The following is a 26586-nucleotide window of genomic DNA, read 5'->3' on the forward strand; positions in this document are numbered from 1 at the left end:
ACGCACATCTGGTTTGCTTCCATGTCTTTGCTATTGTAGATTGTGCTGCTATAAATATAGAATTACAGATCCCCTTCTCACAGGCAGATTTCACTCCTTTTGGGTATATTCCTAGGAGCGGGATAGCTGGGTCATATGGCAGGTTTATTTGCAATTTTCCCAGCACTCTCCATACTAATTTCCATAGTGGTTGTACTAGCCTACACTCCCACCAGCAGTGAAGGAGGGTACCTTTCTCCCCACATCCACGCCAGCAGGTGTTGTTATTCGAGTTCTGGGTGTAGGCCAGCCTCACTGGAGTTAGGTGGTACCTCAACGTGGTTTTCATTTGTATCTCTCTGATGGCTAGGGAGCCTGAGCATCTTTTCATATGCCTGTTAGCCATTTGAACCTGTTCTTCTGAGAAATGTCTGTTCATTTCTTTTGCCCATTTTGTTACAGGGTTGTTGTTTTTGCTGTCCCTGGGTTTCTGAAGCTCTTTGTAGATCTTGGATATTAGTCCCCTATCACTTGTGTAGTATGCAAAAATTTTCTCCCATTCTGTTGGTTGCTTCTTCACTTTATTAATTGTTTCCTTTGCTGTACAGAAGCTTTTTAGTTTGATGTAGTCCCATTTGTTCATTTTGGATTTAATTGCCTTTGCTTTGGGTGTCTTTTCTAAGAAGTCTTTCCCTGTTCCAATATCTTGGAGTGTGTTTCCTATATTTTCCTTTAATAGTTTGATGGTTTCTGCGTGTAAATTTAGGTCCTTGAGCCAGTTAGAGCTGATTTTTGTATAATGCGACAGGTGTGGGTCTTGCTTCTTTATTCTGCAAGCTGCTATCCAGTTGTCCCAACAGCATTTGTTGAATAAACCAGGTATTTTACCTGGATTGTTTTCCGTTTTCTTGTCAAAGATTAGGTGAGTATACATGTGTGGATTTCCTTCTGGTGTTTCTATTCTGTTCCACTGATCTTCTTCTCTGTTTCTGTACCAGTACCAGACTGTTTTGATAACCACTGCTCTGTAGTATGTCTTGAGGTCTGGAATTGTGAATCCTCCAGTTTGATTTCTATTTTTCAGGATAGCTTTAGCTATTCGTGGTCTTTTGTGTCTCTGTAAAAATCTGCCTTTTTTTTTTAAAAAAAAAAAAAAATTTATTTTATTTTTTTTATTGGAAAGTCAGATTCACAGAGGAGAGAGAGAGAAAGGTCCTGTCTCCTGGTTCACTCCCCAGCTGGTCACAACGGCCAGAGCTTTGACAATGTAAAGCCAGGAGACAGGTTGCTTCTCCATGTCTTACATGTGTGTTCAGGGTCCCAGGCTTCTCGGCCATTCTCCATGGCTTTCCCAGGCCTCAAGCAGGAGCTGGATGGGAAGTGGAGCAGCTGGGATATGAACTGACACACATATGGGATGCTGGCGGATGCCAGGCCAGGATTTAGTACAAAAATCTGCCTTTCAAATAAAAATAAGTACATCTTTAAAATAATTGTAAACACACACAGAGTTTAGAAATGGACAGAGTACTAGAACAGACACTTTACAGAGAGAGCCAACAGTGTCTGGGCCACCATGATGCAGGTCTGCGACTCTTAGCAGGACTTGATCTGTGGGTCACTCCTTCCAGAGACATCGCCCGCTTTTAGCTCCTTTACAGCCTTCTTTCCTGGTACCTGCAAGGCTCTGACTCTTCCAGCTCCTATAAAAACCTCACCTCTCCTTTTATCCAATGTACAAGCGAAAGTGTACTTGCTACAGTGTACCAAGCGAAAACGCTAGTGTTGTGGTGCCACAGGTCAAGCTGCCACCTGTGTACAGTGCCAGTTCACATCCCGGCTGCTCTGCCTTTGATCCAACTTCCTGAAGGCAACAGTGATGGCTGTGATGGTTCCTGCCACCCATCTCGGAGACCTGAGCTGAGGAATTGGTGTTCTGGTTCAGCCCGCTCCCACTCTGTCACTGCTGACCGGCAGTGAAGGAGCAGGTCTGAGCCAGCCTGGGTGCAGGGATCCAAGCACTTGGGCCGTCCTCGGTTGCTTTCCCAGGTCGTAAGCAGAAAGCTGGATGAGAAGCAGAGCAGCTGGGACACGAACCGGTGTCCCAGGGGGAGAATTTAGCCTATGTTGCAGCTGTTTTAAAATTCAACGTTTATCCTGAAAGTCCCAGCGGTTCCTTTTAAACACCCTCTCGGAGTGAGGGCGGCACTCCGCGGGCCATCGGAGCCGGCGCTGACGCGCATGCTCCGCACGCCCCGCCCTCCCGCGGCCACGCCTCCCGCGCCGCGAGGGTTGCCGGGAAGGCGCCCATCTTCTTTGAGCGCGTTAGGCCAGCCGGCGGCGCCCCGGGTCGAGTGGCGGTACCTGGTGGCCTGTGGCGTGGCTCTGTGGGACCGAGACCTTCGAGGTGAGCACTGCCGGCCTGCTGGGCCGGTGCCTGGGCGCGCGCTGCCTTTGCTCGCCTCTCCCGCGGCGGAGCCTCGTGGGCCGCAGCCGGGCGCGGAGCGGAGGGCGCAGGCCGTGGGCAGGCTGCGGAGCCGGGCGCCGCACGTGGCCGGGCCCCGGGGCAGCCGTGGACGCTCCGCCGCCCGGCTCCTTGGGGGTCTCCGTGGAGGCTGCCCACGTCCCCGCGCAGTCCTCCGAAGGCGGAGAACTAAGACCTCCTGTGTACGTTTCTGGGGAGGTCGGCTGCGGGCCGACTGCAGGCCCACGGTCTCGGGCCGCAGGTGTACCCTCTTCCCGACGTGGTTGTGCGGGGCCTTTTGAGCCCGCATTCACTCTCATCCAAGTTTCTGGTCTGTGAAATGGAACGCGTGGGTAGTATTTCCCTACTAGTTGTACACTCAGGCAAGTGTACGTTGCAGCAAAATTCCAAGTTTTGGGCTGGAGAAGTCTTGAGTGGAAGCGTGTGAACTGTTTTGTCTCCTCGTTTGCCTTTTCAGGCTACCGCAGAAAGTAGTTTACGAGGGTAGATTTGGGTAATCAGACGCGCAGCGATGAGTGCGTGAATTCTGTGATGGGACTGGCGTGCGCCTTGCAGAGCCCCGTTGCAGGAACTTCCCGATGTGGATCCGGGTTATGGAATAGCGCTTACAGTGTATCTGAGCGAACTGACAGTAGTACATCACTCCACTGATAGCAGGTGTCCTTGACGAGTTCTGAATGTACTTTTGCATCGTGTGGATGACTGGGTGGGTTAGTGAGTGGAAGACTTGGCTTCTGACTTTATTTTTACCGCCGTGTGAATATCGGAGATAGGAAACGCGAAACTGCCATAATGTGAACCAGTGTATTTAGCTGCACTTTTGTCCCTCCCTACAGGTTCCCTCCACATCAGGGTGGTTTGTCTTCCTATGCTGAAATTTTTGGTTTTGAATATTTGTAATACACAAAATATAATTGGCCCAACATTTCAAGGATATGATATTTGGACTTTTTTGAATCTTAAGACATTATGATGCAAAATTGTTAATTTTTAAAAATCAGTTGTGACAGATTTTCAAAGGGACATGATTGTCACCAAACAAATAGCTCTAAAGCCATAGCAAACAGTGATCTGTTTAAAGCTGAAAAGGTTTGGTTGACAAGAGGCTGGTGGGCGTGTTTGCTCCCTGAAGTTTGCTTCACCAGACAGATAACCAAATTGCTCTTTTCTGGAAAATTTACTCAAAGAGACAATGATAGATCAGCTTTCCATCACTTATTCCAAACTATTGCTATTCTCAGATATCTTAGAATTGTGAAACTAGAAACTTTTGATTTAACAGTCTTTCTGGTCTTCAGATTTGGGGTACTTTACAGGAAACTGGAATGGCTGAAAACGGTGAGAATGAGAAAATGGCTGCGCTGGAGGCCAAAATCTGCCATCAAATTGAGGTATGCTTCTTGCACTTTGAAAAGTAAATTCCTTGGGTGGCAACTTAAAATTTTTATAGTTTATTGGAAAGACAGAAAGATCTCCCCTCTGCTGATTTACTCCCCCTAGTATCAGGGGAACCAAGGCTAGGCTGGGCCAAAGCTGGCAGTTCAAAGGTCAGTGCAGGTTTCCCACAAGGATGGCAGGGACCTGACATGATGAGCCACCCCTGCTTCCTGGGGGGGGTGCACTAGCAGGTGTCTGGGATTGAATACAGCCCTGGGGCACAGATCAGGCATTGGGGTGTTGCAAGCTGCAACTTAACAACTGTGTCAAAAGGCTGTCCCTGCAAGGAAGTTTGAGGGAGTCAAGATAAATACAGAAAGAACAAGTAATTTCAATTTATAGGGCTGTTCAGTATTTGGTTTTTGCTTCTTTGAACATACACTAGTATAGCTTTTAGGTTGGTAGGGCCAGGTTCTAAAACTCAGGAGCTGTAAGACATTCCAGAAGGTAACACTGTAGAGTGGTTACTAAATTATTCCTTAGTTGAGCTTCTAAGTCTGTAACATGGGGGCAGTACTAGTCCTGTCTTTATGAGATAACATGAAGAATCCTTGTTAAATAATGCTTTGTATTTTTAAGGTCCTAGTAGGTTTTTTTCCCTACCTAATCAGTTCTCAGCTATTATAATGTTATCATTGTACCCGTTTTCAAAGTCGTTTTTTTTTTATGACTTATTTATTAATAAGGCAGGTGAGATTTATAGAGGAGAGACAGAAAGATTTTCTATCTGCTTGTTCACTCCCCATGCAGCACAGTGGCCAGAGCTGAACCAATCCAGAAGCGAAGAGCTTCTGGGTCTCCCACACAAGTAAAGGGTTTCAGAGCTTTGGGGCTGTCCTCTGCTGCAAGCAGGGAGCTGGATAGGAAGTGGAGCACCCAGGACACAAACCAGCACCCTTATGGGATCCTGGTGCTTGCAAGGTGAGGATTTAGCTATTAAGTCATTGCACCAGGCCCTAAGTCTTACTTGTTACTTTTTTTTTCCCACATTTAATTACAATTTTTAGGCTGAAACCTTACAGTATCAGTCATGGCTGCTCGAGGAATTATCCTTGAATTTATGTGTTTACTGAGAATTCTCAGATCATATTTTTTTTTGGTGTGGGTTTTTCTTCCCTTATCTCCATTTTCATGACGACATTTTAGTTTTCTCAAAAATTATGGAGACAAATACAAATTATTCTGTGCTTAGCACTTAGAACAGGGGCTGGTGTTGTGGCTGCATAACAGTTCACCTCCTTGCTGATGCAGCAGAAGATGGTGCAAGTACATGGGCCCCGTGATACTGATGTGGCTCCTGACTACAGCCTGACCTAGCATTGGGGGAGTGAACCAGTGAATAGAGGAAATTCATCTGTGTCCCCTCCCCTCTATTTGTCTTATAAAAATAAGTACTAAAAATATGCAAAATGTAAATTTAGAACAATAATAAAGATGTCTGTTAAAAAGCTTAATATCTCCCTAATAACTTGATACCACCTAGCTGTAAGACATCCCGTTCTATTTTAAAATAGTTTTATTTAAGTATTTTTATTCTGTAGATGCATTTGTTTCAGTGATCTGCAATTTAGTTGTATTTTATTTGCTCATTTGAAAAACAGAGATTATATCAGCTGGCTCGTCTCTCAGATGTCCGAGATAATGAGCTGGGCAGGCAGAAACCAGCATTCAGTCTGAGTCTCTCATGTGTCTGGCAAGGACTCAAGGATTTGAACCATTACCTGCTACCTGCTAATGTCTGTACTAGCTGGAAACTGGAAGCAGATATCCCAAGTGCTCTCAACCCCTGTGCAAATCCTTACCCAAATCTTTTCTTTCTAAAAATTCGTTAGAAGTATTTCTTTATAATGTTTGTTGCCTTTTACAACTTATATTTTTGAAAAATAGAGCATGGTGTGGTGCTAAAAAAAATATTCAAGGTTAGACTTGGTATTACATGGTGCTTTGTAATTATTTTGCAGTATTATTTTGGAGACTTCAATTTGCCACGGGACAAATTTTTAAAGGAACAAATCAAACTGGATGAAGGCTGGGTACCTTTGGAGATAATGATAAAATTTAACAGGTAAACTCTTTTTTTATTATCATCATTTTATGATACAGTTCCATAGGCCCAGGGATTTCCCTTACCTCCTCCTCAAGTCCCCTCCCCCTGCCACTGATTTCCGCAATATTATTATGCTAATATAGTTCTTCATAAACAGCCATATGGCCATCATGGACATTGGCACAGGGTCTAGTATCCTATTGTCAAGATACAGTTAACCGTTTTTTGGGGAAGCCATCTTTGATCTGGAAGTAGAGATGAATACTGCATTGTATCCTCACATCTGGAAATGATAGTGTCTATTACACAGTTACTATACATCCCCTCAAATAAAAAGCCACAAAACAAAATCAGCAACAGAAAGAAAATAGATATTAACACCAGGAAGTTAAATAAACAAAATCAAGAATCTGGGCCCAGCACGATGGCGCAGTGGTTAAGGTCCTTGCCTTGCACACCCGGGATGCCATATGGGTGCTGGTTCTAATCCCGGCAGCCCCACTTCCCATCCAGCTCCCTGCCTGTGGCCCAGGAAAGCAGTCGAGGACGACCCAAAGCTTTGGGACCCTGCACCCGTGTGGGAGACCTGGAAGAGGCTCCTGGCTTCGGATTGGCATAGCATCGGCCATTGTGCTCACTTGGGGAGTGAATCATTGGATGGAAGATCTTCCTCTCTGTCTCTCCTCTCTGTATATCCACCTTTCCAATAAAAATTAAAAAATAAATCTTTAAAAAAAAAAAGAAAGAAAATCAAGAGTCTTCTTGAAGACAGTGAAGCTACTGTATGATCTATGAGTCAGAGAAGAATTTAATGAGAAAGTGGTTTGTATTTTTATTGGAAAGTGAAATATACAGAGAAGAGGAGAGACAGAGAGGAAGATGTTCTGTCCATGGTTCATTCCCCAAGCGGCCGCAACGGCTGGAGCTGAGCCAATCAGAAGTCAGGAGCCAGGAGCCTCTTACGGATCTCCCACATGGGTACAGGGTCCCAAAGCTTTGGGCCGTCCTCAACTACTTTCCCAGGCCACAAGCAGGAAGCTGGATGGGAAACGGGGCCACAGGAATGAGAACCGGAGCCTATATGGGATCCTGGAGTGTTCAATGAGAGGACTTTAACCACGATGCCGTTGCGCCAGGCCCTGTCCTGTCATTTTTAGCAATAGGTTGTTCATTGATGAAGTTTTCTGTTATTTTACTGGGATGTTCCTCGCATTTGCCTTTGGTTTTGGTGGGTGCTATTCCTCTTCTCTGTCAAGAGAACATCTTTTGAATATCCTTTGTAGGGCAGGTTTGGAAGAGGCATATTCTTTTAAGTTTTCTTACTGTGGAAGATTTTTATTTCATTTTCAAAGACAAAAGAAAACTTTACTGGGTATGTTATCCTGGGCCAACAGTTTTTTGCTTTTAGAATATGTCACTGCAGTCTTTTCTGGGCTGTAGAGTTTCCTGTGAGAGGTTTAATTGGCATTCCTTTAAATGTCAATTGATTTTTTTTTTTTATGTGCCCTTTTAAGGATCTTTCCCTTATGTTCAATTGATGAGAGCTTGATTATCATGTGTCGTGGTGAAGACTCTTTTGGTCAAGCCTGTTGGGAGTTATGTGCCCCTCCTGGATCTTGTTTCCTAGTTCGTTAGATTAGGGAAAATTTCCCTCATTATTTCAATAAATACATTTTTAAACTCAGCTTCTCTTTCTTCACTTTCTGGGACTCCATAACTCTTATATTTGGCATTTTAATTTCTTGCACACTTTTTTTTAGCTTGATCCAGCTCTGCTTCCAGCTTTTTGTTTTTTCCTGGTGACAGGAAATATCTTCCAATTCTGAGATTCTTTCTTCTGCATCCTTCATTCTTCCTTCATCCTTACTGTAGTTGGTACATAGTTCTTTGTTTGCGGTCACTTGTACTACTCCCTCCAGCGTTCTTATGGTCTTATGTTAGATTTCCACCATGGTCTCTGTAGTCCCAGCTCCTGGCTCACCACTCTTCATCTCCTGTGATACCATGCTGAGGCTGTACCATTGTCTATAGGACCTTTTTCCCACTTACGGTTGGAGCAGGTTACAGGGTTATGGAGGCAGCAGGAGTTCTATATAGTTAGTTTGTTGGTGGTGCTGATCTTTCTGGAACCTGTTGGTTGTTAGATCCGAGGGCCACCTGGACTTATTTTGATCCTTATGATGCCAAAGTTGGTATTATTTTCACTTAGGACCAATACAATGCACTAAGCTCAGTGAGTTCACTCCCAGCTCAGCGCATGCACAACTTACTGTTGTCCCTGCAGTCTTGTTATTTTTTTTTTTTTTTTAAGATTTAACTATTTTTATTGGAAAGGCAGATATACAGAGATGAGGAGAGACAGAGAGGAAAATCTTCCATCAAATGATTCACTCCCCAAGTGAGTGCAACGGCCGGTGTTATGCCCATCTGGAGCCAGGATCCAGGAACTTCCTCCAGGTCTCCCACACGGGTGCAGGTTCCCAAAGCATTGGGCCGTCCTCCACTGCTTTCCCAGGCCACAAGCAGGGAGCTGGATGGTTAGTGGGGATGCTGGTATTAGAACTGGCTCCCATATGGGATCCCGGGGCGGTCAAGGCGAGGACTTCAGCCGCTAGGTCACTTCACCAGGCCCTGTCTCTGCAGTCTTAAAAGACTTTGCCACATTGTACGAACTTGTGCCTGATGTGCCACTACTAGAGTTCTTGATCTGCTGGCCATCAGGTTCAAGGGCTACCCAATCCTGTCTTGGTTGGAACCTATAGGATAACATGTTGTTGCAGTTCACTAAACCAGAAATGAGTTCACTCCCAGCTCAGTGCTTGTACATTACTCTCCCATTGCCATTGTCTCCCTATTCAAAGTGGCGCCCAATTCAGCTCTAGGGGGCAGGCTGGGCTGTGGAATTCACCCTGTTCCCGTACTATCCATCTGGGACCTGCTGCTCTGTTCCTGCTCCTGGTCAAATCAAACATGCCAGCAGGACATTTAGTTCTTTGTCTTGGTTCATCTACTGAGCTCCCAGTGACCGCCCCTTCCCACATTGTCCCTGATTGCTGATTGAATTCTGGCTGCTGGTGCAGTTCAGATCGCCACTGGCTGAATGCAGTGGGGTATCAGATGCTGCAATGCCACACTGTTTTGTCTGCTGCTTTCCAGTATCAGTCTCCAGGTGCCCCTCTGCTGTCGTTCTGTTCTCTCCTATATTCTGGAATGTGCCCTCACAGTTTCATACTGGCCAGTGTTTCTCTGTGTGAATGTGTCCTTACCTTATTCTGCCAGCTTGATTCTCACAACAGGTATAATCTTTTTTAACAGTGATGTTATTAAGAGTGTGTGTGTGTGTGTGTGTGTGTGTGTGTGTGTGTGTGTGTGTGTATTTATATTTTGTTATGTTTTTCAGGCTAAACCGTCTAACAACAGATTTTAATGTAATTGTTGAAGCATTAAGCAAATCCAAGGCAGAACTCATGGAAATCAGTGAAGATAAAACTAAAATCAGAAGGTCTCCAAGCAAACCTCTTCCTGAAGTGACTGATGAGTATAAAAATGATGTGAAAAACAGATCTGTTTACATTGTAAGTGGTTTTGGATGTATTTAATATCTTTTTTTTTTTTCTTAAGATTTTATTTGCAAGTCAGATTTTCATAGAGAGAACAGGTACAAGGAGAGATCTTCCATCCTCTCTGGTTTATTCCCCAGTTGTCCAGAGCTGGCCTGTTAGGAGCTAGGGGCCTCCTCCTGGACTCCCATACTGATGCAGGGTCCCAATGACTTTGGCCACCGCTTTTCCCAGAAATAGGCAGGGAGATGGATGGGAAGTGGAACAACAGGGACATGAACCAGCACTCATGAGATGCCGGGCTTGGAGGTGGAGAGTTAGCCAGTTCAGCCATTGCATCATCTCTGAATAATGACAAACAGTTGTTTACTTGAAAAGTCCTTATTTGTGCATTTCTTCCCACTCTTCACAGAAAGGCTTCCCAACAGATGCAACCCTTGATGACATAAAAGAATGGTTAGAAGACAAAGGTCAAGTGTTAAATATTCAGATGAGAAGAACATTGCACAAAGCATTTAAGGTACGATAGGATGATCGTAGAGACTTTGTCCAGTTGTATAATATGTAGGACACAACTTTTCAGAAAACATTTTGTCTTTTATAGGGATCAATATTTGTTGTATTTGATTGTATTGAATCTGCTAAGAAGTTTGTAGAAACCCCTGGCCAGAAGTACAAAGAGACAGATCTGCTAATACTTTTCAAGTAAGTCTATTTGCTTTTGTTTCTTCTGGCCACTAAGAATTGAATTGAAACACTGTGGGAAGGAGCATGTGGTAGCATCCTTTATGAAAGCTAGTGTTTTTAATATTCTTAAGGACTATTTGAGACTGCTTGAGAAAATATTTATTAAAATCTTTATATTGTTAGCAACTGATGAAGAAGGTTAGCCTCCAGTATTTTACTTGTAAACATCTTAATCATGCTGGATACAAGAATTTCAGCTTTCCAAGTCATCATTGTGGTTCAGTGGGCTAAGACACTGCTTGGTTACGGCACAGGCCATATCAGATGGCCAGTTTAAATCCTGGTCACTGCTTCTGATCCAGTTTCCTGCTAATGTGTCGAAAGCAACAAATGGTAGTACAAGCAGTTGAGTTCCTGCCACCCACGTGGAGATCAGGATGGAGTTTCTGGCTATTGCCTTGATTGTTGTGGGCATTTAAGGCATGAACCAGCAGATGGCAGGTCTCTTTGTTTCTTTGTCTTTCAAAGAAATAAAAGTGAGGATGAAACAGAGCATTTTTTACTTTAGGCATATGTTCCCTCTGTTTCCAATACGCAATCTTCTAAATACTGTGTACTGCATCTGATGAACCTAGAAAAAAATGTACTGTGAAGAAACTGCTAGTAAGTTAAATAATGCAAATTATTATTATATAGTTCTGATCTCCTGTTATTTTTGTACAGTACTGAAAAATGCAGTATTAGGCTATGAATGGGTGTGGATTTCCTTATGAGATTGTGAAAATGCTTAGGAATTGGTAGTGGTTGTGTGCTTCTGAATAGCCTAAAAAATCATGAAGTGTACAGTTTAGGAGGATGAATTTTGTGGTATGGAAATTGTATCATAGGGAAAGTGTTATTTTAAAAATATCAATCACTATGATAGTGTTTGAAATTTTAGGTATTTTTTACAAAGAGGAGAGAAAGATCTTCTATCTTCTGGTTCATTCCCCATGTGGCATAGTGGCCAGAAGCTTCTCCTTTATTTATTTATTTAAAAATTGTTATTGCAAAATCAGATATACAGAGAGGAGGAGAGACAGAGAAAGCTCTTCCGTCCAATGATTCACTCCCCATGTGAGCGCAACAGCCGGTGCTAAGCCCATTAAAAGCCAGGATCCAGGAACTTCTTCCAGGTCTCCTACGCGCGTGCAGGGTCCCAAGGCTTTGGGCCATCCTCCACTGCTTTTGCAGCTACAAGCAGGGAGCTGGGTGGGTAGTAGAGCTGCCGGGATTAGAACCGGCGCCCATAGGGGATCCTGGCACGTTCAAGGCGAGGACTTTAGCCACTACGCTATCACACCGGGCCTGAAGCCAGGAGCTTCTTTCAGGTTTCCTTTGTGGGTGCAAGCTCCCAAGGCTTTGGGCCATCTACTGCTTTCTAAGGTCATAATCAGTAGAGGGGAGGTGGAGCAGCTGGCACTCGAATTGGCCATATGGAATACCAGTGGTTAATGAGGATTAGCCAGTTAAGCCTTTATGCCAGAGCTTAATGATTTAATGATCAATTCATTTATTTGAAAAGGTGGAAATATAGAGAAAGCAACAATCTAGGCAATGATTCACTGCCTGATGGCCACAGTGGCCAGGCTGAAAACAGGAGCCTGGAACTTCATCCCTGTTGCCTACATAGGTGCAGGCCCACACACTTGAGCTGTATTTGGCTGCTTTTTCCAGGCACATTTGCAGGGAGCTAGCTTGGAAATGTAATAGCCAAGACTTAGACTGGTGCCTGCTTGGCATGCTGGCATGAATAGCAGTAGGTATCATTTGATGTTCTGTGTCTGAAATTCAAAATGATTCATTTTGTGTCCTTTAGGGAAGATTATTTTGCAAAAAAAAATGAAGAACGAAAGCAAAATAAAGTGGAAGCTAAGTTAAGAGCTAAACAGTAAGTACGTTGAACAAATCAAGTGATTCTTAAACCTTTGACAAGGGCAGAATTTGTGGTTTGGGAAGAGCTGATGAGGAGATATATTAGTAGTAGTAGTGGGGTCCTACCGTTTTGGTAGTAAAATAGATATTTTCAGCTTAAACTATGCCTTTATAATCCAGGGGTTGTGTTGAAGTACAGTCTAGAATTGGGTGATCAGAAAACCAAAAGATTGGTCTTGGCTATTAAGTAGTGATGAGAATCATCGTTATTTTAAATTGAACATCTTGTGGTTACTGTATTTTTATTTGTAGAGAGCAAGAAGAAAAACAGAAGTTAGCAGAAGATGCTGAAATGGTAAGTACAGTTCCTTACCTACTACATGTATAAGTTGAAGTTACTATATTTGTTCAAAGTTGAGGAGTTTTTTTTAAATTTAAAAACATTTTTTTTGGCAATCTTTACTTAGTTAATTTGGGTAAAAAGGTTCAAGAGCTACAGGAACGTGAGTAAGGCTTATTATTTCCCTATTGTTTCCTTCATGTATCTGAGGTAAAGGGGGATATTGAGGGAGAAGCCCTACCCGGTTTCCCACCCACCCCAGGTCCCAGATGTGGGGCATGCTCTGAGATCCTTGCTCAAGTGGTTTTGATAGTTCAACAGCTATGAATCGCTGCCAGTCTCACCACTCCAGGCACGATGAGGTCATTGAAGAATCCACTGATTGACACAGTCCAACATAGAGTCTCCATTTGCCCAGTATTTCGCTGCCAACATATAGCTGAGGTGGTTGATTGACTTTTCCTGTCTATTGTCTTTTCTTGGTTAGGGTTCTGAGTCCGGCATTTCGATTGGGGAGATCCCCAAAGAAACTGAGGTGTTGCCAGACCAGATTCCTATATGTACTAGCAAGCACAGGGCCCGGCACAGTCCATCACCCCGGTCAGCTGGTGATTGCAACTTCTGGGTTGGTTCTGTTTTCAGCCCTGACTTCCACTGGAACCAATGGGTGTTGCAGTCCAGCCTGGTTCTGCCCATCACATATTCAGCCATCACACAAACCAGTGGGAGCTGCAGCCCAGTCAGAGCGTCCCATAGTAACCCCCACCAGGCCCGCCCCTACCCTGGTTTGCCAGTATGTGTCACAGATTAGTCCAGTCTGTCCCATATCCCATTTGGCTTTCATACATGTCAATGGGTATTGAAGCTTAGTTCTGTCTAGCCACCCCAGCCCGTCCTAATTATTTTGTGCTCTCCCGTGGGAGTGGTAACCCAAGAGGGAAGAGCCCACTATTTCCCTCCCAGGTCTCTCTTATTCCGAGATTATGCACTCTTCAAGTAGTTCTGTGGTTAGACTTGTTAGCCCCCAGTGCCAGCTTCTGCTGCAGCTAAGCCCAAACAACCCTCACCCACTCTAACTTATGCTTGCACCAGTAGGAATAATCAGCCCATTCTGGCTTTTCCCTGATCTGTTCCACATGAGGCCCACAGGTGTTGTAGCCCTGCCTAGTCTGGTCTGTCCCCATCCCAGCTCACGCTTTCCAGTGGGAGTAGCTGTCCAGCAAGGGAACCACCCCCTATTCCCCTGCCAGCTCTGCTCCTCCCTTCCTGATTCTCACGTGTGCTAGTTGGGAGCTGCGGTCACATCTGGCACAGCCAGCCTCACCTTGGCATTCTATGTCGTGTACTGCTTTTGAGGCGACTGAACCTGGCCCAACCCACACTCTGCTCCCGTGTTCGGATTTGCCAGTGAATGACACAAACTGATTCAGCCTGGTCCGCTCCCAACCCGTGCCAAGAGTATGCCAGTGGGACACTTTCCATAACCTCTTCTGGGCTGTTTCCTTCCATGCTTCTTGCGCTTATTTGAAAGTTGAGGACTTTCTAAAGATAATATGCAAACATTTCCAGTTATTGCACTAAAGTAATATTCAAATTATATTGTATAAAAGTAGAGATACTGTGATAACCAGATTTATGCATTTTATTAAATGTCACTAGTAGAGGAAATTAAGTTAAAATCAGAAATCATATGCAAGTAATATTTTGGGTTTTTTTTAAAAGATTTATTTATTTATTGGAAAGTCAGATATACAGAGAGGAGGAAAGACAGAGAGGAAGATCTTCCGTCTGAATATTCACTCCCCAAGCGAGCGCAACAGCCGGTGCTATGCTGATCTAAAGCCAGTAACCAGGAACTTCTTCCAGGTCTCCCATGTGGGTTCAGGGTCCCAAGGCTTTGAGCTGTTCTCGACTGCTTTCCCAGGCCACAAGCCGGGAGCTGGATAGGAAGTGGAGCTGCCGGGATTAGAACCAGTGCCCATATGGGATCCTGGAGCATTCAAGGCGAGGACTTCAGCCGCTAGGCCATGCCGCTGGGCCCTATCTTGGGTTGTTTTAACCTTGGTGTTGTCTAAGTATAGAGTTGAAGTGAGTTATTTTTGACTTTCCATTACTCTTTAAGGACTTTTTAATTGCCTTGTGTGTGTTTGTAGAAATCTCTAGAAGAGAAGATTGGATGCTTACTGAAATTTTCAGGTGACTTGGATGATCAGACCTGTAGAGAAGATCTGCACATCCTTTTTTCAAACCATGGTGAAATAAAATGGATAGACTTCGTCAGAGGAGCAAAAGAGGTTTGGAAACATTCCTATGCTTTAAGTGATGTTTTAAATCTCTGGTTAAAAATTAGTAAAAAAAAATCTTTTTGGCCATGTTTATTAAAATAATTTCATCTTTTTTTGTTGTTATTCCTGTCACTGGGCATTGTATCTTAAGTTTCCTTTGCTTTGAAGGACTGTTGGTATTGGTGACTGCAATTATAATATTCAGTATTTTAGGTGAAAGTGGTACTGGCATAGACCTGCAGGGCAGAACTATTGAGAAAATTCATTTGTGAAGCTTAACTGTGTGGCTTTCATTTTGTTTTTGGTGCAGGGAATAATTTTATTTAAAGAAAAAGCCAAGGAAGCATTAGATAAAGCCAAAGAAGCAAATAATGGTAACCTGCAACTAAGGAACAAAGACGTGACCTGGGAGATACTGGAAGGGGAGGTGGAAAAAACAGCATTGAAAAAAATCATAGAAGATCAGCAAGAATCACTAAACAAGTGGAAGTCAAAAGGTCATTCCTTTAGCTTTTCTTTAATAGTTTTGTTATTTTAGCTCATTTGCTTGAGTCAAAACCTTAATCAGTGTTGCAAAATGTGGACAAGAGACTTAAGAGTTTTCTTTGCCAAGTTCTCAGTTATGTCTCTACAGGTCGCAAATTTAAAGGGAAAGGAAAGGGAAATAAAGCTGCCCCACCTGCACCTGCTAAAGGAAAAGTACAGTTTCAAGGGAAGAAAACGAAATTTGGTAGTGATGATGAACATAATGAAAATGATGGAACTGGTATGTGTTTTCCAAGTCTTTTGGTGGTTTCATGGGAAATTATTTACCAGAGAGAAAGGAATGTGGTTTCTCCCAACTTCTGTCTAAGTGAGATAAGTGTCAGGGGATAAGTTCAGCAGTTATAATAATCTGTACCAAAGAAAAAGTCTTCGCTCATTTTTGGAAGGAAGCTATTACTAATCTTTTAAACAGATTATCAGGGTCCTGCATTGTGGCTTAGTGGGTTAAGCTGTTGACAGTGTTGTCCCTGGGATGCAGTGGAAGATGGTCTAGTGCTTAGGTCCTGCCACCCAAGTGGGCAGTGATGAAGGACCAGGCTCCTGTTGCAAGCTGGCCTAGCCACTGCCATTGCTGCTAACTGGGCAGTCAGTAAGTGGATTGAAGATGTATGACTGTCCCTTCTTTCCCAATAAGTGGATAAATATTTTTAACATAATTGTGCTTAATATTAAAATTCAGTGCTTGTTTTAACAAAAATTTATTCTGTTATTGAATAGGTCCAGTAAAAAGAACTAGAGAAGAAACAGACAAAGAGGAACCTGCATCAAAACAACAGAAAACAGAAAATGGTGCTGGAGACCAATAGATTAGTAAATAAAACTTTTATATTCTTCTTGATTAGCTATTAAGCTGCTTTGTCTTTGAAGGCTTTTAAAAAGAAAACCGAATTAGGTCCACTTCAATGTCCACCTGTAAGAAAGGAAAGTTTTTTGTTTAACTTGTCAATGTTACTTTAAAAAGAGTGGTTGTTTTTTTATTGTGTAGTTCTCTTTGTTATCCAAGATAATTTAAATATCAAAGGGAAGATTCTTCCAGTAAATTGCCTTTGTAATAAGAGAAACTAATAAAATATATACTATATAAGAAAACAGTAACATAGTAATTTTTCCTTTTGTACACAAAGCATTTCAGAAAGAACTTAAAACTAGAGTATCTGCTATTGATCATGGGCCCTTCCCACAGTTATTCTTTGCTTTCTTAGACTTGTTCTCTAGTTACCTAGTATAACTTGATAGTGTTAGGAATAATTTCTTATTGTGTTATTAACAAGAGATGGGTCAAAACCCAACTTACCGATTGCTTTTTATGAAAGTTATACGATGCTGGTAGATCATATCGAAGCTCTGTAGAATAAAATCCAATTAAGGGTAAAATTATATTTCCAAACACGTACCAAACTTTATAAGAAAAACTGAGAAAATGCTAAACACTGGTAAGCCAGACATTTTAAGCCTGTCACTTATCCATGTGTATTTGATGGGTATTTCTGCTATTTTGGTGTTTAGTGAAATGTGAGGTTATGAAGAAGAACTTAGAATAGATGATGGGACCTTACTAATAATGGCAAATTTAGCTGGATAATAATCACAGTTTTAAAATTCTCTTATCCAGATTTTACTAGTGGCAGTAACTAGCTAATTATTTTCCTACCAATCTCTCAAAACCTATTTTTCATATTTTGAATAATAATGTAGATGTTCTGTGCTTTTTCCATTGATCTGTTTATAACAGATGGCATTAAACATACTTACCTTTCATACTTAATAACAGGTTCTCACCATGTGGGGTTACAGTTCAGTGTACAATCAAATCACCCAGAGGTGGTGTTGAAATGCAGGTTCTACTCCGTTTGGGACGGAGCCTGAATTCTGTTTTTGTAGTTAAGTTCTGAGTGATATGGACGTTAATGCTGAAGGTCTGGGGACCATGTCTGGCATAGCAAAGCTCTGCTTTGGTATACTATTGGGACTGTGCTAAAGGTGTTTCGTGTTAATTATTGTAACACCTTAAACTACATAAGGAATGTCAGTACTGAACATAAGAAAATCAACGGATCTTTGACATCATGAACACTAATATGTTTAACACCAAAGGGCCGATTCATGGTAAGTTTACTGTTTAAAAATCATCTTTTCCTTACTGTACTCTTAGGGTTTTCAAAATTATTTGGGTTATATATAACCTCTAATTTATGCTTTTCCTGTTTTGATGTTTGTGAATATCACCCAATCTAGCAATAAAACCCATCAAAAGTTATTTAATCATAGTGTGGTTCTTTGTTGTATCTTTCACAAAAAAGAAAAGAGTTAAATGTCATTTTGACTCTTAACAGCAGTTAAGAAATTGAAACAGTTTTATCCAGGGCTGTGTATCAGAGCCTTTCCACTCCTGGTTGCAGCTTTCCAGGACCCCAAAAATGCATTAGAAAGAAATGGCAGGGGCCCGGTAGCGTGGTCTAGTTGCTAAAGTCCTCGCCTTGAACATGCCAGGATCCCATATGGGCACCAGTTCTGATCCTGGTGGCTCCACTTCCCATCCAGCTCCCTGCTTGTGGCCTGGGAGGGCAGTTGAGGATGGCCCAAGGCTTTGGGGCCCTGCACCCACGTGGGAGACGTGGAAGAGGCTCCTGGTTCCCAGCTCCGGATCGGCACAGCACCAGACGTTGTGGCTTACTTGGGGAGTGAATCATCGGACGGAAGATCTTCCTCTTTGTCTCTCCTCATCTCTGTATATCTGACTTTGTAATAGAAATAAATAAATCTTAAAAAAAAAGAAAGAAATGGCAGGGCCTGGCGCAGTAGCCTGATGACTAAAGTCCTCGCCTTGAATGCACCAGAATTCCATATGGGTGCTGGTTCTAATCCTGACAGCCCCACTTCCCATCCAGCTCCCTACTTGTGGCCTGGGAAGGCAGTTGAGTATGATCTAGAGCCTTGGTTCCTGCACCTGCATGGGAGACCCTGGAGGAAGTTCCTGGCTCTTGGCTTTTAATGGGCTTAGCACCGCTGTTGCAGTCATTTGGGGAGTTAATAATTGCATGGAATATCTTCCTCTCTGTCTCTCTTCCTCTCTATCTGACTTGGCAATAAAAAAAAAAAATAGATAGACCTTCACAAGACGTTCAGATCCTCCCCTAGCTGGAAGGCTGACTGCCCAGAGAATGCTGCTGGAACAGAGGCCACCATGGAACTGTGCAAGTTAGTAGTTAAGGAAGACCAGTGCCAAACCCAGAACCTGGAGACACTGAGGATGTAGAGAAACAGGCCAGTGGATTATGTGCAGGAAGCTCTTATCAGCTTGGTATGTTTGGAAGCCAGACTTGAGGAGAGAAAGGCTCTACCACATATGGAATATCCATTGAAATTTCACCTTTGCTGTTCGGTCTATATTTGGATAAGTGTACCATGGAGGGGAAAGCCCTACTATTTACCTCTTAAATGATGTTAACCACAGGTAGTGGGATGCTTTGTGTCAGTCAAACATTTTGACTTAAAAATTATAAAGAACATTTCATAGGCCTGGTACAGTAACTGAATGACTAACTCCTCCCCTTACAAGCACCAGGATCGCATACGGGAGCTGGTTCGTGTCTGCTCCACTTCGCATCCAGCTCCCTGTTTATGGCATGGGAAAGCAGCAGAGGATGGTCCAAAGTCTTGGGACCCTGCAACCCGGTGGGAGATCCAGATCAACTCAACTCTGGCAGTTAACAGCCATTTGGGGAGTGATCCAGCAAGTGGGAGATCTTTCTGTCTCTCCTCCTCCCTGTAAATCTGATTTGCCTTTCCTATAAAAATAAATAAATATTTTTGAAAAGATAGTTCTTCACTTCTGCATTTTAAGGAGCAAGGTATACTAGGAAAAGTGTTTTCTTAAACTGTTTTATCAAAAGGTTGGCCTTAGGTCTCCACTTAAATCCTTTGCTGTTGAATGACTGCATTTCCTCAGTCTCAAAAGTGTTCTGGTTGGAAGAGAAACTGCATGATTGATGACGCTGCATATCACAGATTGTGCTTTTGGCTCAAAGTCTATTTCCCATCTGCCAGAATATTATCTTCTCACCATTAAGTTCCAGAATCCTCACTAGAGGTTTAGTTCTCCTTAGGCTTACAAGGTATATAGTTTGGGAAACCAACTTTTCTAAACAGAAAAATGGTCTGAGGTAATAGAGTTTATTTAGATTGAAAAGAAGTTAAGTGGGATTCATGGTTCTTAGCCTTCTTTTACGTTGCTAAAGTAAGCCTCTTAATTCCCTTAATAAATTTTTATAGTGGGGGGTATTAGTTTATCCAGGAATAATGTGGTATTTTTCATGAATGGCTTTTAAGTCAAGGTCAACCAGCTCCAAGCTCCTGTTTTTAGTCACTGTATTATATGGTATTCTGTCTGAGCATGGGTGACCAAGTACTGGGGTGCTATAGAAAGTGTCAGTGAAATACAAAAACTAGGGTAGTCTCAGGCCCACCTTGAAGCACACTCACCCTGTGCAGACTGCATTTCTAATCCATTATCAGTCATGCACATTTTCCCAATAAAAAACATTCTCGGGCCCGGTGCAGTGGCTCAAGTGGTTAAGGTCCTTGCCTTGCACACCTGGGATCCCATATGGGCGCCGGTTCTAATCCCGGCAGCCCCGCTTCCCTTCCAGCTCCCTGCTTGTGGCCTGGGAAAGCAGTCGAGGACGGCCCAAAGCTTTGGGACCCTGCACCCGCGTGGGAGACCCGGAAGAGGCTCCTGGCTTCAGACTGGCATAGCATCGGCCGTTGCGCTCACTTGGGGAGTGAATCATCGGACGGAAGACCTTCCTCTCTGTCTCTCCTCTCTGTACATCTGCCTTCCCAATAAAAAAATGATAAAAATAAATCTCAAAAAAAAAAACCATTCTCGAGCATATTTTCACTGCACTTACTACAAATAAAAATTTTGGTTGAGTTAATCTATGTTGGCTCTTTAAGGTAACTAAAGTTAGGATTTCTTACCTGCAATAATATCTATCTTGATTTTCCATTCTGCAGCTTTCTTTTGAATATGCTAAATATAAATAACATATTAATATAAACTTTTGAATGATATTTAAAATTGCTTTTAACTAATACTTTTCAAACTTAAAAATGTATAAAATATTCATAAAAGCTTTAAATGGACAGTATTTTGCAAGACTGTACATTTTAATATATTTAGCAATCAACTAAATTACATATTAAATCCAATGATAAACTATTTCAGAAATCAATTGAAGTATATAATGTACTCATACAGTTCTGCAACCCTAATTCAGCATCCTTCTGGAATCCTATTAACAGAGACCCAGGTCCACAGACTATTCAGTGGCAGCATGAGAGAATATATCAGAGCATGGTCTCTGAAAATAAATCCAAATTAAAAAAAAAAAACAGTGTTGGTGCTATGGCATTGTAGGTTAAGCCTCCACCTGCAGTCCCAGTACCCCATATGGGCACCAGTTCAATTTCTGGCTGCTCCACTTCCAATCCGGCCCCCTGCTAATGTGCCTGGAAAAGCAGGGAAAGATGACTCAAGTCTTTAGGTCTCTGCGTCCACATGGAAGACTGCTTGGGAAGTGAACCAGCAGATGGAAGACCTCTCTCTGTCTCTATGTAAGTTTGCTTTTCAAATAAATAAATCTTAAGAAAAAAACAAAAACCATGGTCTTTGGAAAAAGACTGGAAACTTGCTGGCAGTTTGCTTCACAACCTGTGTTCTTAATCGACATGCTATACCGACTCTTAAAAATGGACTGGCGTGGTGGCGTAGTGGCTAATAATGCTGGCACCAGTTCTCATCCCGGCAGCTCCACTTCCCATCCAGCTCCCTGCTGTGGCCTGGGAAAGCAGTCAAGGATGGCTCAAGGTCTTGGGATCCTGCACCTGTGTGGGAGACCCAGAAGAAGCTCCTGGCTCCTGGCTTTGGATCAGCTCAGCTCTGGTCATTGTGGCCACTGGGAGTGAATCAATGGACGGAAGATCTTCCTCTCTATCTCTCCTCCTTTCTATATATCTGACTTTGCAATAAAAATAAATAAATCTTAAAAAACAAACAACAATAAAAAACTGGACTGTCCCTTCTCGCAATATCCTGGAAAATATTTTATATACCCAAACGTGTTACGTGCTAGCAAAAATAATGAAATACATAGTTTCTAAACTCAGGTGTGTATCACTTCAGGCTCAGTGTTTTTAGAAACCAGGCCTTACTTGTATCCCTTGGGTCCACACATGTCCCCTAGGGACATGAAGACAAATAGGCTCAACCATGACTTACCCCAGCAAACCAGAACATTGTGTAACCTTTGTTAAATCCTACTTCTTTACCCCAGATTCGTGGTGGCGTGGTGGCACTCCTAGCAACAGTTGATATCCAAACAAATTTTTGATGAAAGAAGTTAGTCATACAGGCTGGAAGAAAGCTAATCATAGGTGCCTGCTGGTTCAAGGGAAAGCTCAGTTTCTAAGTGCCAGATGTCATACAGGTCAGGGGAAATAGATACTGTGGTATTTAGTATTCACAGCAAATCTTTAAAAACACTGTCATGAGTTTAAAAATAAGTGACATGAAATATCCTGATGATCTGAACTTACTTCTCTGGTTGATGATTTGTGTAAGGAGTATACTGCTGTCCTTGCCATTTCCAAAGCAGTCTTGAGGAAAGCCATGTCTTTCCCTGGAGGAGCACAACAAATTATTTTTCAACATCATGACCCTCTTATCAAAATTGAAGATAACATGAAGAAGATTTAGAAACTTTTTTTCTCAGACTCCAAAATAGCCACTTCAAATTCTTTGTGCCATGAGCAGGGCACCAATAAAATACCAACATATTTTAAAGTTCGTAGCAGAAAACTAGGAATTTTCTTTCTTAGTTAAACAAGTCTAAACTGAAAATTTTAGTGCTATATCCCAAATTAATGACTTTCAAAAAGAGTAAAAGGAAACAAACAGGGTAGCAGTGGTCAGAATGCTCTCCCTGGAGGGCCAGAGCTTTGCCAAACATTCATGCCTTCTCTACTGATTTCCTGCTGGCCTTGCTCTCTCTGCACATACCATTAATGGTACTGATGGACATATTTCAAAACCCTTGGGTATGAGAAGGCATCAAAAGCAGGTTCTAAAACTATGCAGTCCTTGACAGGTTTGTAATTACAAAGCTAAGGAAAATTACTTTCAAAAGTAAGTGGAGGGGGAACCCAGCACAGTAGCCTAGTGGCTAAAATCTTCACCTTGCATGCACCAGGATCCCATATGGGCGTCGGTTCTAATCTGGTGGCCCTACTTCCAATCTAGCTCCCTGCTTGTGGCCTGGGAAAGCAGTCGAGGATGGCCTAGAGCCTTGGGAACCTGCACCCAAATGTGAGACCCAGAGGAGGCTCTAGGTTCCTGGCTTTAGATCAGCTTAGCTCTGGCCGTTGTAGTCACTTGGGGAGTGAATCATCAGATGGAAGATCTTCCTCTCTGTCTCTCCTCCTCTCTGTATATCTGCCTTTCCAATAAAAAATAACAAATCTCTTAAAAAATATGAAAAAAGTAAATGGGGAATATGAGTGAGACTATGTCATACAAATTAATGAGAAGAAAAACTGAAAAATTTAATTCCCAGCCATTCAGTAAACAAATAGGGATACAAAGTGCAGTTACTACACAGGAGACTAGGATAGTCATTGAACAGTGGGTTTTAAAACTTGGTTTTCTGGTCAAGGTGACCTAGTCACTAAATCCTCATCTTGCAACAGCCAGATCCCATATGAGTGCTCGGTTGTATGCTGGCTGCTGTACTTCCCATCCAGCTCCCTGCTTGTGGCCTGGGAAAGCAGTCAAGGACGGCCCAAAGCCTTGGGACCCTATACCCATGAGCAAGAACCAGAAGAAGCTCCTGGCTCCTGGCTTCAGATCAGCTCAGCTCCTTGTGGCCACTTGGGGGTGAACCATTGGCTGGAAGATCTTCCTCTCTGTCTCTTCTCTCTGTAAATCTGACTTTCCAATTAAAAAATAAGTGAATAATTTTTTTTTTTAAAAAGCAATAATAAAAAAAAAAAACAAAAAAAACCCCTTGGTTTTCTGCAAGAAAACCAGTACAACTGATTCTTGTTACCAACCTTTATTCTTTTTGGTCCCAAAGGGAGGATTCATTATTACTGTATCAAAAGACTTGGGCATCCTGTTTGATAATGTGCACACATCACATTGAACCATGTCAACATTTGCTAACTCAAACTCTTCCACATTCCTGTTAAAGATTTCCAGCGCATCTTCATCTAGGTCAAATCCAACACACAGTCTGTAAACAAAAAACACAGTGCACAGATGGGCAGTTTGTAACAACAACCCTAGCTATTTTACTACCTTTTTAACCCAATCTGCAGAGGAAGTGTAAGTGTTGCTCCCAAGAGCATGGTTTCCTCACCTGACAGAGCTTAGAAACAGCTTTGTATAAAAGGGACTTCTCCTGTTACCACTTAAGTTTTTTTTTTTTTTAGCTTCTTTCCATATCAGATTCTTAACCCCGGCCCCATCTCATACGGCAGAGTCTCATAAATATAATTTACGTTGACACTATGTTTATTAAAGTCACTCAACACCCAGAAGTGTATATGGGATCACCTACCCAGCTCCTAACATGGCGGCTCCAATGCTAAGCACTCCACAGCCACATCCTAGATCTGCAACCACTTTGTTTGCAATGTCATCGTACGTGTTATGGATTGTATACAACATACATGCTAAAATAATAAGAGGAAATAGCATAAGTGAGCAAGGCAAGGACTCAAATTCACTTTGTTCAAGTGACTTTACAATCATGTCTTCCACTTAGTTGTCCCCCAAATACCATCCCAGATTGTCTTTAGAAGGTACAATTATTTCGGTAGTTAGAGGCACCACTGAGGAAAGCAACCCACGCCAGTTGCTCACAGCAAGTGTGTGCTGACAACGCCGAGAGACCTTGAGTCAAAGGAGAAATCAATGCGCTGATTTTGCTCAGTCACTTCAGAACACTGCCACGCACGCACACACCTATCCGTTCTTTGATGGGGAAGTATTTTTATGAAGGAATGGTCAATGCAGGTTTTACAATATCCTTCCCTGTTGAAGCATAAGGATATAAGATAATTTTGAAATGTTACTCTTCTGTAACATTAGCAAGTCTAGGAACCACTAATCTCAAATAAACCATCAGCCTCAGCGCACAGTATTTGATGCTTCCACCATAGCACCTTCAGACTCTCAGCAAAGGGGCCTGATAACCACTGAGGACCTGAGCAGAGGACGCTGGGAGCACCAAACCTTTCCAACACAACGGATTTGACACTCCAGAAGCTAACCAGGAACAACTCCTAGCCAGGAGGCTGGCCCTCACCGATGCCTGGCAATCCTAAAATTGAGGTTGGAATCCTGACATCAACTTAAAGTTATGAGCACATTCTCCTTGTCTTTCACTGGTAGTTGAGACACATTCCTGCCTGCAGGTGCGCCTGTCAAATTGTCTTAAGGCTTCTCAACGACTCTGAGAACGTGTTTATGAAATATGAATGGCTTTTCCTGTGTTTCCTCCTGTATTCCCATTATTAAAATCTGGCACGAAACAAGAGGCTAATTGTTAAACCATTGTGTTTAAACGGAAATGCATCCTCATCCTGCCACAGCCCGCCCCTTGGGTTTGGTTCGACTCAGCCCACCCGCCTTCAACTCTTGGAATTCGTTTTTGGGCAGGTCCTTTCCCTGGCGAATTGCTGCAGGAGGAAACAGCTCTGTAGCAGATGCTGATGGAACTCCTCGCGTGCAACGGAGAGGACTCAGCTGTGTCTGAAGCTGACAGTGGAATGAGAAAGCTGCCTTGCGCAGTGTCTGACAGGGTTGCGGGACACACAGAAAATAAGCGACCCACAGTGTGTCTCCGCGCTCCAGCGGAGAACTCGTCCCTGCACTCCTGGCATCCCCGTTTTATTTGCAGCTCGGGGCGCCCGCACGTGGAGCCGCCGGCCGCCCTACCTGCGATGTGCGGTCTGGTCGCATACTGCTCCAGAAGGAGCTTGGGCCTTTCGAATTCATCCACTTGTTGAAGGCGACTCTCTAGTTCCTTCAGCCTTAATTTCTTCATTAAAAAAAAAAAAAAGTTAGTGGGGGGCTCGCGGGATTTAAGGGCACTGATCTGCAGAGAAAAAAAAAAAACAAACAACTTTAATCTCGCCCGTCAACGCCCCCGACCGGCGGCGGGCCAGAAGACGCGGAGTCACCCCGGTTCCTCGGGGACAGCGTGCGGGTAACCCACGCACCCTTCGAGCCACTTCCGGGCCCCGCTCGCCGCGTCTCGCACCCCTCAGGTGGCGGATGGCACTGCGGCTGGAGACCGGAAGCGCCGTCGCGCACGCGCCTCTTCCGCCCAGCGGCGCAGCGCCGACCTGCACCTAGTGCCAAGCATCCGGGTTCCGCGGACAACTGGAGCGCCTCAGCATCACCGCAGGCAGGTGTACTGCAGGGCCTCTGACGCGAGTTCTGTGTCCTCTGTGTTCGAATATCTGCAGGCCCTCACAGCTTTGAGCGACGTGAGGAAAAGAGAGGATAAGAATAATCCAGGAGAGACAGTGAAAATTACTTTTACAGCCCGGAGTGCTCCCTTAGCTTCTTGTCTCTCACACTTCCGCCATTTGCAAACCCTACTTTGTTGTAACTTCGATTTTTCTCTCTTCAGGTTATCTCTGTCAACCCGATTCTCACCGTTGCGGTGATGTCACAGCAGCCCAAAGAAGAGTTTAAAATTAGAAGTTAGTGGTGTTGGGCTGCTACTAGAAGCAGAAACCAAGTTGCAAAACTAGAAAGAGCAAATGTGACCAATTCTTTAAAAACGTAGCTACCAAGACGAACAATGTTTAGTGCTTCGTGAAGTTATTATTATTGTTATTATTTTAAAACTTATTTATTTTTATTGGAAAGGCAGATATACAGAGAGGAGGAGAGACAGAAAGGAAGATCTTCCGTCTGATGGTTCACTCCCCAAGTGACTGCAACGGCTGGAGTTGAGTCAATCAGGAGCCAGGAGCCAGGAGCCAGGAGCCTCTTCTGGTTCTCCCACGCAGGTGCAGGGTCCCAAAGCTTTGGGCCGTTCTGCTTTCCTGGGCCATCAGCAGGGAGCTGGATAGGAAGTAGAGAACCAGCATCCCTATGGGATCCCGGTGCATGCAAGGTGAGGACTTTAACCACTATGCTATCGTGCCGGGTCCATAACGTTATTGAGAGTGTTGTTAGGGTAGGAGGCAGAAAATCTAAATTTTGACTAAGTAGACGTAACAGAAAAGGG

General features: G+C 43.3%; 2 protein-coding genes across 5 annotated transcripts; one reads left to right on the top strand and one right to left on the bottom strand.

Annotated features, from left to right (window-relative positions):
- Positions 1 to 2285: 2285 nt before the first annotated feature.
- SSB (small RNA binding exonuclease protection factor La) lies at positions 2286 to 17537 on the top strand. The gene is made up of 12 exons (XM_040971689.1): positions 2286 to 2386; positions 3763 to 3855; positions 5863 to 5966; positions 9349 to 9523; positions 9921 to 10028; positions 10113 to 10213; positions 12054 to 12125; positions 12422 to 12464; positions 14603 to 14743; positions 15045 to 15231; positions 15369 to 15500; positions 15998 to 17537. The coding sequence occupies exons 2-12, from the start codon at positions 3790 to 3792 to the stop codon at positions 16084 to 16086; spliced, it is 1218 nt and encodes a 405-aa protein (XP_040827623.1). The 5' UTR covers positions 2286 to 2386; positions 3763 to 3789; the 3' UTR covers positions 16087 to 17537.
- Positions 15963 to 25618, bottom strand: METTL5 (methyltransferase like 5). 4 transcript variants are annotated; one of them, XM_040971693.1, is made up of 7 exons: positions 25281 to 25618; positions 23899 to 24013; positions 23390 to 23571; positions 21878 to 21960; positions 20261 to 20312; positions 16575 to 16624; positions 15963 to 16190 (listed from the first exon to the last, which is right to left on the bottom strand). In XM_040971693.1, the coding sequence occupies exons 1-7, from the start codon at positions 25387 to 25389 to the stop codon at positions 16152 to 16154; spliced, it is 630 nt and encodes a 209-aa protein (XP_040827627.1). In that variant the 5' UTR covers positions 25390 to 25618; the 3' UTR covers positions 15963 to 16151. The 4 variants fall into 4 exon arrangements, with proteins under 4 accessions (XP_040827627.1, XP_040827628.1, XP_040827626.1 ...); XM_040971692.1 differs by lacking the exon at positions 15963 to 16190 and having other exon boundaries at positions 16533 to 16624; positions 25281 to 25440; positions 25565 to 25618; XM_040971694.1 differs by lacking the exon at positions 20261 to 20312.
- Positions 25619 to 26586: the final 968 nt, after the last annotated feature.

The sequence above is a fragment of the Ochotona curzoniae genome, unplaced genomic scaffold, assembly GCF_017591425.1.
Source record: "Ochotona curzoniae isolate NIBS_2020 unplaced genomic scaffold, NIBS_Ocur_1.0 contig_2210, whole genome shotgun sequence".
Taxonomy (NCBI): Eukaryota; Metazoa; Chordata; class Mammalia; order Lagomorpha; family Ochotonidae; genus Ochotona; species Ochotona curzoniae.